Below are 14,402 nucleotides of genomic sequence, written 5' to 3'. Positions count from 1 at the left end.
TACCTAGTTAAAGTGTTTCGAAAGCTTAAAAGTTTTGAATAGATCTTCTTAACAGATATACCGAAAATATCGGTCATATGCTTAAAATTATTGTTGTTGATGGAGAAATGCGAATAACTTCTGAAATGGTTGCATCAAAACAAAAGAATTGTGTTGTTAAAACAAAATTTAAAATATCTCGAGAAATACCACATTTTAGAAAATTTTCGTTAATAGCATTTTGATTTTAAATGGCGTTTGGAATCATAATCAAAAATAAAATTATATTTTTGACTGCAAATAGTATAAATTTTAAAAATATGTTAAAAGTTGTTGTTAGGAAAACTTTTTTATTGAAACCTTACCCATGATCAAAATGCACTGAAAAAGTTTCTTTTACGTCTTTAAAACGATAAAAATTGGATTTTTACATTTTATGACAGAGTTAGACGAATAACTTTTAAAAAGAGCATAATTACACGAATTAACTGTTTATGTTGGAACAAAATTCCAAATACCTCGAAAACTATCGCATTTTGGAAGATTTTTGTTAAATGCTTTTTGATTTAAAACGATACTAGAATTATATTCTGTAATAAATTTACGGTATTGTATGTCAATCAGTATGAAATTTAGATACATATAGGTGAATCCGAGGCTATTCAGACTTACTTAAGCAAATCGCCCGTTTAAGGTGGATAGATGTGAAAAAAGTTACCTCCTTATTGTTAGTTTGAAACGTCAGCTACATTTTGGTGCCATAAAAAGTTCATTTACACCACTCAATGGCATCGCTAGGCGACGATTTGCAAACCTCTACGTTTTTCCTTCCTTTTACAATGTAAGGGTAATTCGGACCTCCTTACGGGGCAGTTCAGACCGTCATTTTTCTCTAATTTTTTTACAATGGAATTATGTTTACATGTGAAATAGTTACAAAAGACACTCCTTAAGAAGCAAAAAATAAATAAATTGCTTTACAAAAACTTAATCTGGTATGTCACAGCTGTTGATTGGCGGCCCATGTATTTTCTTTGCTGTGGCGTGTGCATTGGTGTGCGCAGCCGCAAGCCGCTGAACGGTGGTTGACGGAATAGGGGGTCCAAATAGCCCCGTACGTTCATATCGCACAAAAGTGGAAAAAAAATATCTGTGTTTTCACACAAACAAAAATTATTCCATAAAATAGGAGCCTCAAGCTTTCCAAAACACTTATCTTTTATTTTTTCACTTTTATTTGTTGCTTTAATCACGGTTTTCCATTATAATGATCTTTGTTTTGAGAATGGCAAAACAACGAAACACATCTCCTTTCTACAAAGCACAAAGAATCAACTCTCAAAATTAATGTTTCAGAATAGCGGTTCCACGAATATATACGATTGTCAGACAGTGTAGCTATTTTCTGAGAAATCCCGGGTCCCCCTATAAAATTATTGTTAAAAGACTTTTTACCGATAAGTTCTCCATCATACAATCATATTCAAAATGTTTCTGTTGACAATATATAAAAAATTAGAAAAAATGGGTTTCTTTGCAATTTAAATTTTTATTTTTATGTACAGAAATATGCATTCCCTGTAACTCGTTTTCAGAAAGTTTTGCTGTATAAAATGCAAAAACCGAACAAAAAAAATTGAAATATTGTACGTAGAAATGTTTACGCCCTTTTAAAAAATTGCTCTTGTATCAAAACATTGCAATTGTCAGAGAAAATCAAGGAGATTCATAAACCGAACTCAACTTCAAAGTTTCGCTCGAATCGACGATGGTCATATTATGTGGTCACCCGGTTTCTCATGGAATACCTCGGGTACAATAGGTCACTATATTCGTGGTAAAATTAAACAATGCACATTCCTAGAAAATAACCGGTTAAATTATTATTTGAAGAGTATTAATACTGCAGATTATTAAAAAAATAAATTGACTTCATTCAAGTAAGAAAACGAGAAGTGGCAATTGAAGTGACAGATCAGAAAACCGCGAAAGGAAATGTTGTTGTTGTTTCGGCAGCTGCGACTGGCGAATGACTTTCCTCGTTGCCAGAGTGTAGAATTGAAGTTGCTCATTCCGGTTCATGTGGTTGCTTAGTTATAAGACGATCAGTAGTGACCTAAAGTGCCCCCAAACAGCTGACCTATCGTGCCCCCAAGCGTATGCTTCATGTTGATGTTCGTATTTTTTTTCAAAAACAAAAATATCGAAAAACTAACATAAAACTCGTGTTTAGCAGTAATTTTTATGTAAGAAAAAAGCCAATTGACATTTTTTTTACATTGATTAACTGTACTGTACTGAGGACGAAATATAATGCGTTTTATTATTATTATTAATACAGGTGATCGACGGTGACAGCCGAAATACCAGTCGTCAACATTGTTTTCTACCGTGTACCTAATTCACACAAGATGTGCGACCTCTACAATGTCCTATACCTATTTGACCCCATTCTACTCTAAGGAATATAATCTTCAAGAGGAGTTGTATTCTGGTTGCAGTTGAAAATCGAAATATTGAACTTGCGCCTTTCGCTTTTTTCCCTATTTGCAGAGTGGGCAACCAATGCGCATCTTGCGTACATGTTAGAGAATCAACTTGCGCATCATCTGCACCAGTTGCGCTTTAGTTCCGCACGCTGAAAATATGAGAAAAATTTAAAGGCGCAAGTTCACTATTTCGATTTTCAACTGCAACCAGAATATAACGAATAAACCCACAGCATTATGATAGTATTACGTCGGCTATATATTTGCTATATAGTGGCACTAAATGTACATGCAAAGCATACATGCTTTAAAGATCCTAAAGTATGTACGCCTTTATATACGTATACAAAGCAAACGATAATACTATATTTCGGCTGTGCATGTATTCATTTACACCCAGAAGAATCAGGCCTTTTTGAATCAACAAAACGTTTAGTTGAATCTAAAACGTGGCGAATGACTGTTTCAAACTGCAATGGGCGTTTTCCGAAAGCATGTATTTGGTTTAGTTCAACAAATACTTTTGTTTACATTTTAAGTAGAAACATTGTTAAATCAAAATAAAATTTGTTGGATCTAACTGATCCCTTTGTTAAAAACCAACAGAATCTTGTTTAATTTCAACTAAATTTGAGTTGTTATCTCCTTTGGTTGATACAAAAGGTTTGTTTTTGTTTCTTCAAACTTGTTTGTTCGGTTAAACTTATCATGATTTTGTTGTTTCAAACGAAATATTTCTTGAAACTACTGAAAAGCTAATAAATGAATTAGTTGGTAATTTCAACCAACAGTATTGACTGAATCAAACCTGAATCTTGTTTGTCACTATATCAAACGGGAAAATTGATATTTAAAACCAAAATTTGTTTATTTTTACTAATTTTTTTCTGCGTGTATGATACCAATATAGAGCTTGATTGCATTGTTGATGCTGTAATTCAGTATCAATGCAACTTTAGCGAAAATGTATAGCCAATATCGTGCAATGGCTTAATGCTTATGGTTACTTGGGTTGAGTAGTTCCTCTCCTAAGCTTCCTTGTAAAGGCCAGAAGATCTATCGAAAATAGGAGATCAAATCTGAAGTTTCCAGCACTTCTCGAGACAATAAAAACCCGAAATATTTTTATGTTTCAACCGGAAAAATAACCCTTGTGCTGAACTGATAAAATTCCCCGCGATAGTGGTTCGGATTTTTACAGCTTTCAATTCTGAATTTCTTAAAAATTTCCTGACAACCTTCCTCTCCCCCTTATAGTAACGCAAAGCTTACTGCACAATGGTACCTCCTTGCGGTGATCGTATCTTTCAATGGCTAATTCATCAAACGAGATTATGGTTTGATCAGTGTTCTATAGTGCAATTGCAGAAGTATAGGAGGTGGGCACTATATGCAACCGGTTTCGATTACCAAACCGTAGGGTTATAAATTTTTGTAACCTGAAAAGAGGTCAACCTTTTTTAGGTGTTGGGGTCAATATGGCCAAAAAAACTGGACTATTCGGAACATCCGTAAAACTGGCTAATTCATGATGAATTGGCTAATTCTCATTCTGGAATTTTTAAGTTTTTTCGAAAACATTTCTTTACGTTGCCATAAATTCGTTGTTCCGAGTGAAAAATTAACCCAATTGGTCACATAGTAACCATCCGGATAATCCAAAAGATTCGCTGAACTGATCAATTCATAAAGGCGATCTTAGAACCAGGTGTTAGTAATATATCCATTTTTTCAATCTTGTTGAGCAGGCAACCCACTTATTGAGAGATCTACAATTGAATGCTGAAAAAGGACATATTCGTGATTTACTTAAGGGGTTATATACGTTGAGGTCGTCAAAAAAATCGAAATTTTTTGGTCTCCTATCGTAAAGCTCAGGTTCTTAAGAATGTTACCTCAAATTTTTATAGTGATCGGAGCAGTGGACGCAAAGTTATAGCGTTTTTCATCTTGCTCCCTTATGGAGGTGTTGCTTAAATATACTTCAAACTTTAAACGCGATTATCTCGAAATCATGTTTCCCAAAAGCGTCTTAGCGGTGACTACGATTGCCGCAAAAGTTTTCCAGCGATCTCAAAACTTTTTTTTGACTTGTTCGCAACTTAACTGCCGTGTCCTTGAACGATTCCATTTTTTCGTCAAAATTTTCATATTATTGTTATGAATTGTGCAATAATTTTTTCCAGGCGAAAATAATGATTTTTCTGGAAAAATCGTCCCCGTTTCCAAAAAGAAGAAATTTTTTTAATCGATCGTTCAAGGACAGCACAGGTACATATACTAATGATTTTTTTTAGTTTGATGGTTTCTGTTGAACTGTTGGGCTGGAATCGTAGTCACGGTAAACCTCTTTGAAAAAAACGCGTTTTGCGGAAATTGCTATAGACAATTATTAATATTGTTTTTATTTTCTCAAGTGGATTTTGGAAATTGGACATTGTAATACGCTAAACGTATAACAAGTATTTCATAAAAATATGGCTACATACTTTTATAAAATTCCAAACTTTTCTTTTTTTTCCCGCATCTTAACATATATAACCCCTTAAAGATGGTTATTTGACGAGTGTTTTACCATCTAATATTATACCCATTTAGAAACATGTTGAATATTGTTTATACAAAAAATCGAGCTTTAAGATATAAAAACTAATACGAAATATCAAATAGTTATCCTACAAAATATTCTAATAAAAATAATAAGGCTAATAATATCTGATAACAATCATACGGATAAAGCCATGCGAAACTAAAACCAAAATAATTATTTAAAAAGGAAACCTACCATAAATATCGATTCAGAGACTTAAAACGGTACTGCATTGCATACTGAACGAAAATATGTTGTCCAGAAAGAGTCGAAATCATAATATTTGTGATACTGACGGCCACAAACACTACAACAAATGTGATCAGGATACCGTTCATAGCTAGATATGTCAAATAAGCAGCGATCGCAATAATTAGCCATGAAAGAACTGTCATACAAATGGTAAACATATTGAACCAGTGGTTTTGGGCTTTTAAATCAATTTGATAACCTACGGCTTTCAGCTGGAAAATAAACGATAAACGAAGCTTCAAAATATGAAACTAAACTGTTTATGTCATGAAGAAACTTTTTTTCTCAAGCTGAATTAGTTTGTAACAGTGGCGGATCCAGGGGAGGGTCCTGGTCCTACCTCTTAAAAATAAAATAAAAATAAAAATATTCTTGAAGCAATAAAGAAGTGAATCGAGATCTTGTTGAGTGCGATTTATAACATAAGTCATCAATCACACAAAATAATTTTTCCGAGCAATTTCATCACAAGATGGCGGCCGTGCAGCATTTTTCACCCTACGGGTTTTTTGGAAGGGGTCCACGATCGGAAATCTATCTCCCGTAATTTGTGATCTAGGGCCAAAAACTAATATTTTTCTGATTCCTTAATAGCAAGCGACGTACGTAAGATTTTTTCGATATTTTGATTTTACGCGAAATTAAGCACTTTTAAGTGAAAAAACGCCGAAATTGTCATGAAAACCGACACAAAATTAATTAAAAAAAGTTAAGCAATGAAAAAAAATCCTACGTACGTCGTTGGAGAAATCAATTTCGAATATACTATGAAAATATCGAAGCTATCAAAAATCATTTGTTCGAGTTACGTTTCCGACCAGCTCAAAAAAGTTGTAGTTTTCAGTACACACGTAGTATACATAATAGACGTTGCGGCAGAATTGAAAATTTGAACATTTATGTATTGTTTTCATCTTCTATGTTTAGAGATATCATTTTTAACATCCTAAAGCACATTTTAAACTAACAAATAAAAAATCGATTTTTTAAAAAATCTACAGTGGTGTAACCTCTTAAGCAGGCTTACAACCCAAAATAAAGCATCAACAATATGCATTAAAAAAAGAGTACAAATTCAGCAATAGTAAAAAAGTCCATTCATATTGGTTTTTATTATGAATTATTACTTTCAGATCAAAGTTATGAATGTCTAAAAGGTTATCCATGCGCCGCTTGCGAAAGTAAACATTTAGACTCGTAGAGATTATCAGGAATAAGGTCCCGACCAGAAGTACGCAACGCATTCCATAACGTAGAATCACGGAGCTCGATTTGCTACCTACGGTATCCGTTTTGACGTAGAGAACAAAAATTGCAATCTGTATAAACACCGCGAAAGTGTATGCGTATGGTATGCGTTTGTAAGTAGGGAGCTTGCTTTGATCACTGTATACTATGGGCGACAAACCGAACTTATCACTAATGTAATGACCAATCCAGAGAACATCGAAAAACGTCTCGTGTCTGCGAAGGTTTTCGAGTAAAATTTTGACTGAAGCAAACATATTGTATGTACTGTTTTGTAACAAGACGTAATTTCAACTGATATGGCGTCTGCCATTTATGATATTGATCAATGATTTTTGTGGCAACATTAGATATTCAAGATGAATCGCCGGTAATTAATCAAGTACAGAGCGCCTAATATATACCCATGTATAAATAATGCATCAAACAGCGAATCCTCAGTACTACACGTTCGTGATATCGAAAGATACACTGATACTTTTTTTCCAATAAAGGAAGGGTTATAGGGTAACCAATTCATTTGCCTCCTCTGCAACCAAGTTCCTCCAAGATATTGAGGATGTTTTTGACAATTAGTCTATTCTGGAAGCAATCTTTGCTCGTCATTGAGACAGGTAGAGACAAGGAAGTTGAGTATTTGCAGCTATCTTCAAGGTGTCGTTCTGTCACCTTTGCTGCGGAGCCTGGTTACCGACGGCTTGTTAACCCTCCGGAAGTCGCGCAAATGGCCCACTGAACGAGCATCCGCTGGTGCGCTAAGACGATTTCGCTAGATTTTCAGAGCAGCGTGCACTAGCGCGACTTCCGGAAGGTTAAGGAAACTGATTGGATTTCTAATTTCACCCTGATCCTTATACTTTCCATCCGATCAGGGAAATGATGAGAAGACATGGCGCGGTACAAACCGCCGACTACATACGGGGAACGTGCCATTCGAGTCACTATATTCTGATTCCTGATATTGTTTTTTTATTTCGATTATAGAGGTTTCAACCTTAAGGTCATTCGCCTCTTCGGGTTAGAAAAATCTCTAATGAAAAATTTCTAACGCTATGTTCGGGGTCAGGACTTGAACCCAGGTGCGCTGCGTACAAGGCAATCGATTTACCAACTACGCTAAGCCCACCCCTTCTGATATTGTTTATTTACTGGAAGTAAATTCATTGTTCAGCAAGCCTTGGAAAGGAAGTGACGTTATATTGATCATTTTGCTGCGAACCTAAAATTTTCCTTCATTTCAGAGAAAAAACCAGGGAAAAATTGCAGAAAGTTTCAAGAAAGACGAGATTGTCCTTACAGGACCAATACGAAAGAGTGCCGTGAAGAAAAAAGAAGCGAGGGATTATATTCTGAATAGGATAGGACAAGCGGTGTACGAAGACTATTGCGAACTGTGTTCCTTTTGGAAAAAGGACCCAAGAGTTCATTTAGTTCCTGAAAAGAGATTATAAACGGATAAGTATTTTGTTTTTTTATAGTTAATTTTTTTTATGGATTTATTTTGTTTATTTTATTTATTTTCTGTACTATGTCTCCTGTAGTCTTCTACATTTTAGTTACTTTATTTTAACTTAATTTCTCCATTCCGTCAAAGATGTTGTTGATCCTTATTCAATTGAGCTGATCGACACTTTAAAAAATTTAGATGATTCTGTTAAAAAATTAGAAAATCGTAAAAGGGTATATCCTTTGTCCACAAAAGGACCTTATACTGATTATATGAGAAAAAAAGAGAAACCTATAAATGTACTTCTCATTTCATCCGAAATTTATGAGAAATTTAAATCTGTTAAAGAAATTTAAAAAAAATCTTTAAATAAATTGAGGGTTGTATTTTCTGATTGTATAGATGCGAACTCCTTAGTATCTTCCAAACTCTTTTCGGATATATACCGAATTTGCATCCCTTCGGATCTTGTAGAAATTGATGGAGTTATATTTGATGAATTTATTGAATCTCATGATACTCTCAATCATGAATGTGGGGTATTTAAAAATTGAAGTATTTCTTCTGTTCAAGTACTTCATAGTGAGCGTCTACATAAAAAAATAATTGAAAATAATAATTCTATATTTATTACATATAATGCTATTCGTGTCACGTTTTCTGGATCTTTTATACGTAAATAATGTAATATTTAGGGTTCGTATTTACACTCCCAAAGTAATGCATTGTGATCATTGAAAACTTTTCGGTCGCGCTGAAAATTTTTGTTCTAATAAATTAAAATGTGGTGATAATCATATTACTTCTTCTTGTAATTCTTCCGACGAAAAATGTATTTTATGCAAAGGTATTCATTCTCAATTGAAAAAATGTTCCGCTTATATTAATTGCCAAACTAAATTACATCAAAAGGCATTAACTAAAAGTAAAATGTCGTGTGCTGCATTACTTAAATCTTCTTTCTTAATTATTCCTACTGAAAATTCTTTTGATTTACTTCCTAATGATGATGATACTAATTCATCTGATCCTCAACATCACTGTTGTTATGATCCTCCAATTAAACGAAGAAGAAGTAATATTCACCGTGAACCAAAGAAAACCCACAACTCTCATACATCGATCATTTTCAATCCTAAAGAATTCCCTCCACTTAAACCTACATCATCTGATGATATTCCAGGTTTCCCTAAAATGATTCTAAAAATAAGCCTTCTGATTCTGATAAATAAAAATCTTTGTTTCATAACATTTTAGAGAAAATCTATTAGGTTGCAACGATTTTTGAAAAAAAATATTAAATAATCTCATTCCATCACTGAAAACCATTCGATGAAGAAAATAACCAAACAAGTTTTTGTTTTCCTAATTAGTTGATTTAAACAGAAAAGTAAAAAACGTTACTAAATTTTCCCTTATTTTTGCGAGATTCTCAAATAATGTATTGATAATTGGCGGAGTTATGGCTTTTTCCCCGAAATCCTTTTTGCCTTTCTCATATAAAGAAAGGCTATGCAATCACTCAAAAAATGTACTTTTCAACCGGGCAGAGTGTCATGTACCATTCGAATCTGTTCGTCGAGATCGCCAAATCCCTGTGTGTGTATGTGTGTGTCAAATAATGTCACTCGATTTTCTCAGAGATGGCTGAACCGATTCAACCAAACTTTGTTTCAAATGAACAGTGTGACGCTCCCATGAGGCGATATTGAATTTTCAATTGATCGGATTTCCGGTTCCCGAGTTACGAGTTGAGGAGTGTGATCACACAGCAAATTCCCATATAAACTGGTAACCCTATGATGTCCGAATGATGTAATACATATTAAAATCGGTTCAACATTAGGTACTTGGTTTTGCGGGTCTAGATCACTAATGACTAATCAAAGTAGTTTTGACCACATTGGCCACCTATGACGGTTCTTGATGCCTCCAGGGAACTCGCCAAGCTCCTGAGCTAATGTCACACCTATTTCCCAGCAAACTGTTATCCGATTTTTACAAACTTAGTTTCAAATGAAAGATATAATACTCCCGTTGACTGCTTTTGAATTTCATTCAGTTCTGACTTGTGGTTCTGGAGTTACAGAGTGGTTATTGCGGTCACATAGGAATTTCTCATATAAACCAGTACAATCGTAATACCTCATAGGTTTAAAATCTATTAAAATGAACATCAAATTACTTCAATTCGCAGGCCTAGATCACTGATGGCAAAGCAAAGATCATTGGAACATATTGTCCACTATCGATAATTCCGGAACTTCCGGGCTCCGGCCATACTCCAGATCTACAGGCACTTCGGTAATGACTGATCCAATTTTCACTAACCTAGTCTCAAATGGAAAGTATAATATGATGTTCGGTGTTGAACCCTCCATATACCCCTGTATCTCCTACCTCTCAACCCCCATCCCCTCCCAGATCAACCTCCCACCTGTATTCCCTTCCCCTCCCACCAATTATATCCCTTCCCTTCTCCACCATGAAGTTAAGATGAAAACAACATTGAACTCATGCTGATTAAGCTATATAAATATTATATTTTTGTTTGTTTCAAGTGTGTCAATGTCGACATGTTGCTTATCAGGTTCGTGACAGTCGTATATATGCTTACCAAGTGTAATAAGAATGTAATAGACCTTTCTAAAATGTTATATTGAACGTAACTAGGTATTAAATCATAGCTTTGATTAATGAGAAAGGCACAATTGCACCATTAGGTGGATTAAAACATGTTTTTATTTAAGAGGTTTGTGGTAATCGCGATTAAAGGCCATTAAGGTCACATAAAATCCCAAAATACATTAGTATTTGAGTATTCCTCATACCTTAACGATTGGTTGAGTAAATAATACTTTTTTCCTGCGTTCGAGAACATCTTTCCTATAGAAAATCGCTGCATTAAGCTCTAAAAATTGTATTCAAGAATTCTCATCTGCAAAACAAAAATTTATGCATAAAAAAAGAATCGTTAAGGTACGAGAAAAATAATTACGATCAATTTAAAAAAAAAACTGAAGAATATCGGTTGAGCGGCAATCGTGATCACTGAAAACCCATTTTTGGAAAACGACATTTCTAGATAATCGAGTTTAAAATTTCAAGTTACCTTTGATCTTGGTAGAAGAAGCGTGCTTGAAAGTGCTGTAACTTTCGATCCATTTTACGGATCTCTTTGAGAAAATATTCTCAAGGAGTTGCACTTTCAGATAAAGTAATAAAAAAAATCGATTCTTTGAAAAATAAAAAGGGATATACCCCTTAATGTTCAAAAAATCCTAAAAAACATAAACATAGCTCATAAAAAACCACTAATGAGGAGGTCTCCTTAACGATGATTATATTAGCATGATTAAGAAGAGAAAAATAAATGATCCCCAAAACGCAGTAGGCAAGCAAACACACGATCACCCGGTCAGCGTGGCAAGCAGAAAGTTAGCAAAAGTTGAGCAAAGCGAAATTGATGCTGGCAGAGTTTCTGCGAGCATTTTGCGCGATTTGTGCGAGAATTCTGGCAACGAATTCGCTCAAATGCAACAACCGTTTCTGACAGAAGCGGTTAAACCAACCGATGATGCTCACTTTTATCCAGAATCCAGCCAGAAATGTACGGCCAAGATCTCTGCACGCTTCCTGCCACATCTTTGTCAGATGTTTTGCTCGATTCTTGCCAAATTCTACCAGGTAGGAATTGTCAGGATCTTTGCACAGTTTATGTCCGACTTATGCCAGGGTTTTGCTCGGTTCCTGTCAAAATTTGCCAGAAAACGCGAGCGAAACCGAGTTCGCCCTAGCTCAACTAACCCGACAGGATACGCGCAGAAATCTGACAGGGCTGCCAAACCAAGACTTACAGAAATCTAGCACAGCGGTCTCTGTCAGAAAATTTGCTCACTGGGCAGGGTCACCGTATTCACAGATTTTTCTATAATGTCACAGATTTTTTTCACTATTTTTGATCACAGATACTTTTTCACAGATGACAAATTTTTGGCATTTTGATGAAAATTTCATAGAGTTCCACAGATTTTTAGAAATATTGTGATTATTCACAGATTTTTTGGAAATTAATCACAGATTTTCACGAAGTTTTTTTCTGTTTTAGTCATCACAGATGGGTAAAAAGATTTTTTAACCGAAACACGGATTTCACTGTAGCATCCCTGCACGAGATTCGACGGACACTAAATAATGTTTTATATTTCCTATTTTAATTTCCACATTTTGGCTGCATAGCCGCTATGAGCCATGTTAAATAAACGAATTTAAAAAAAATGGCATATCCAACTAGTTTGCTATTTTGCATGGAATTTCTCTATATAAATGTCTAATGGGAGAATAATCTTGGTATAAGCTCTCATGTAGGTTTTTTTCTGTACATATCCACCAAAAACCAAGATAAACAAATAAAAGGTTTACAATATTAAATATGAAATTTTCATAAGTCTTTTACATTGCGAATGGAGATTATAACTATTGAGAAGTAACATCGAATTGAATCAAAATAACGAGATACGTAGTGATGGCTCCTAATGTCTGAAAACAAAACATTTGCAAGTATTCAACAAACTTGCCCAAAATGCTAAATTTTAATTAGTTTACTTACCGAGAAGATCAATGCACTATCAAAGGCGAACCATTGGCATGAAACTGTTGCAGGTCTCTGATAAATCTGGCTCGAAAAATGCAGCAACTGCAAGGAATCGAAAATAGTATTGATCAGTCTAAAGAAACTTAATCCACAGGTAACGGACGTTTAGGCTACTGAACTGTTTACTACAGGTGATTTGAAGGTTGCGCTCCATCTGCATTGCACAGTAGCGATCGATGCGCCACCTACAATATAGTGTTCAGGTCGCTTGTATTATTTAAAACGTCAGTTGCATGTGTTCACAACCCTTTCGAAAATGAACCTAAACGTCTGTTACCTGTGCATACGTATATAATAAAACCTTTTCGCGAATGTTGTCGTCAGTAACAAATCCAACTGCTTTATGAAGAAGTTTACCCATATGTTTGGACTAAAAAACATATATTGTTGATTCGAGTGAAAAGATATATACGTTTGGAAAACTTTTCTAGGGAAAGTGTGTCGAAGACGAACACTTTAATCTTTTGTCTTCTACCGCAGGAGTCAGAATATGTTGGTTCCGACAGCATGAAGTACAAAGTTACTTGACGCTTGTCCGGATATGCCGCAGACTCAGATGATTCGCATTTCAAATGCCAAAATAAAAAGCTATAAATCCAAGCAATTTGGAACACATTTCATGAAGTTTTGCATCTTTTAGATAACATTCTGATACCGATTTACGTGAGATTTTCATGCGTGATAGCACTCTTCAATCCGTAACTCCGGAACCGGAAGTCGAAATTAAAAGAAATTTAATAGCAGCCTATGGGAATGTTGTATCTTTCATTTGCCACTATGTTTGAGAAAATCGGTTCGGCCATCTCCGAGTAACCGATGTGCATTTGTTGATTACACACATACATACGTACAGACACACATATACGCCGAATCACAGATATTAGCCGAACCCGACGAACTGAGTCGAGTGGTATAAGAGACTCAGCCCTCCGGGCCTCTATTAAAAAGTCAGTTTTCAGAGTGATTGCATAGCCTTTCTATATGCGAAAGGCAAAATGTTGATGTTCGTTTTAGGCACAGTTTCCCTGCGGTATTTTAACAGAAATGTCTTCAAAACATACCTCCGCATGTACCATTTCACCGAGAACTGTATTTAACATCTGATATTTCGCAAAGTATACACTCCAGAGGAAATTATGAATTGCCATGTAAACACTTACACTATCCGTGTTGACCAGTACGCGGTACATGGTAAACCAGCTAAAAATTGTGACACATGTTGATCCTAGATGCGTCAGGAGCAACTGTATCCCATGGCTTCCACTGTACCCATCAACAATTTGTATCAGACCACTATGTAGATTGGCTATTTCTGCAATTCGACCTGTGATTACAGAGCTTTCTTTGGAAATATAAAACAGACGAAAATTATTGATCAGTTCCATTTCCGTCGGTAAAACTTCACTAAAAAAGAACAAAAAATATGATTTATCTTTAGTAATTAATCAAATAACTAAACCTACCAAAAATATCGATTCAGAGATTTAAAACGATACTGTAATGCGTACTGAACTATGACATGGTGTCCATAGAGAGTGGTCAGCATAATATTCATGGTAGTAACGCTTACAAACACCACAGCAGAAGTTGACAGAATGCCATCCATAGCTAGATACGTTAAATAAGCGGCAATCGCAATAACTAACCATAAATATACTGTCGTCAAAATAACCACTGTATTGAACCAGCGATTTTGAGCTTTCATATCGATTTGATGACCTATAAATTTCAACTGAATATATA

The 14,402-nt window shown here is 35.0% G+C and overlaps 1 protein-coding gene across 1 annotated transcript; it reads right to left on the bottom strand.

The window, feature by feature from the left end:
- Positions 1 to 12,432: 12,432 nt before the first annotated feature.
- LOC131681551 (gustatory receptor for bitter taste 66a-like) lies at positions 12,433 to 13,862 on the bottom strand. Its single transcript, XM_058962390.1, has 4 exons — positions 13,721 to 13,862; positions 12,961 to 13,029; positions 12,615 to 12,701; positions 12,433 to 12,544 (listed from the first exon to the last, which is right to left on the bottom strand). The coding sequence occupies exons 1-4, from the start codon at positions 13,847 to 13,849 to the stop codon at positions 12,482 to 12,484; spliced, it is 348 nt and encodes a 115-aa protein (XP_058818373.1). The 5' UTR covers positions 13,850 to 13,862; the 3' UTR covers positions 12,433 to 12,481.
- Positions 13,863 to 14,402: the final 540 nt, after the last annotated feature.

This window comes from Topomyia yanbarensis, chromosome 2 (genome assembly GCF_030247195.1).
Source record: "Topomyia yanbarensis strain Yona2022 chromosome 2, ASM3024719v1, whole genome shotgun sequence".
Classification (NCBI taxonomy): Eukaryota; Metazoa; Arthropoda; class Insecta; order Diptera; family Culicidae; genus Topomyia; species Topomyia yanbarensis.
This window is presented reverse-complemented; position numbering and strand designations above follow the sequence as displayed.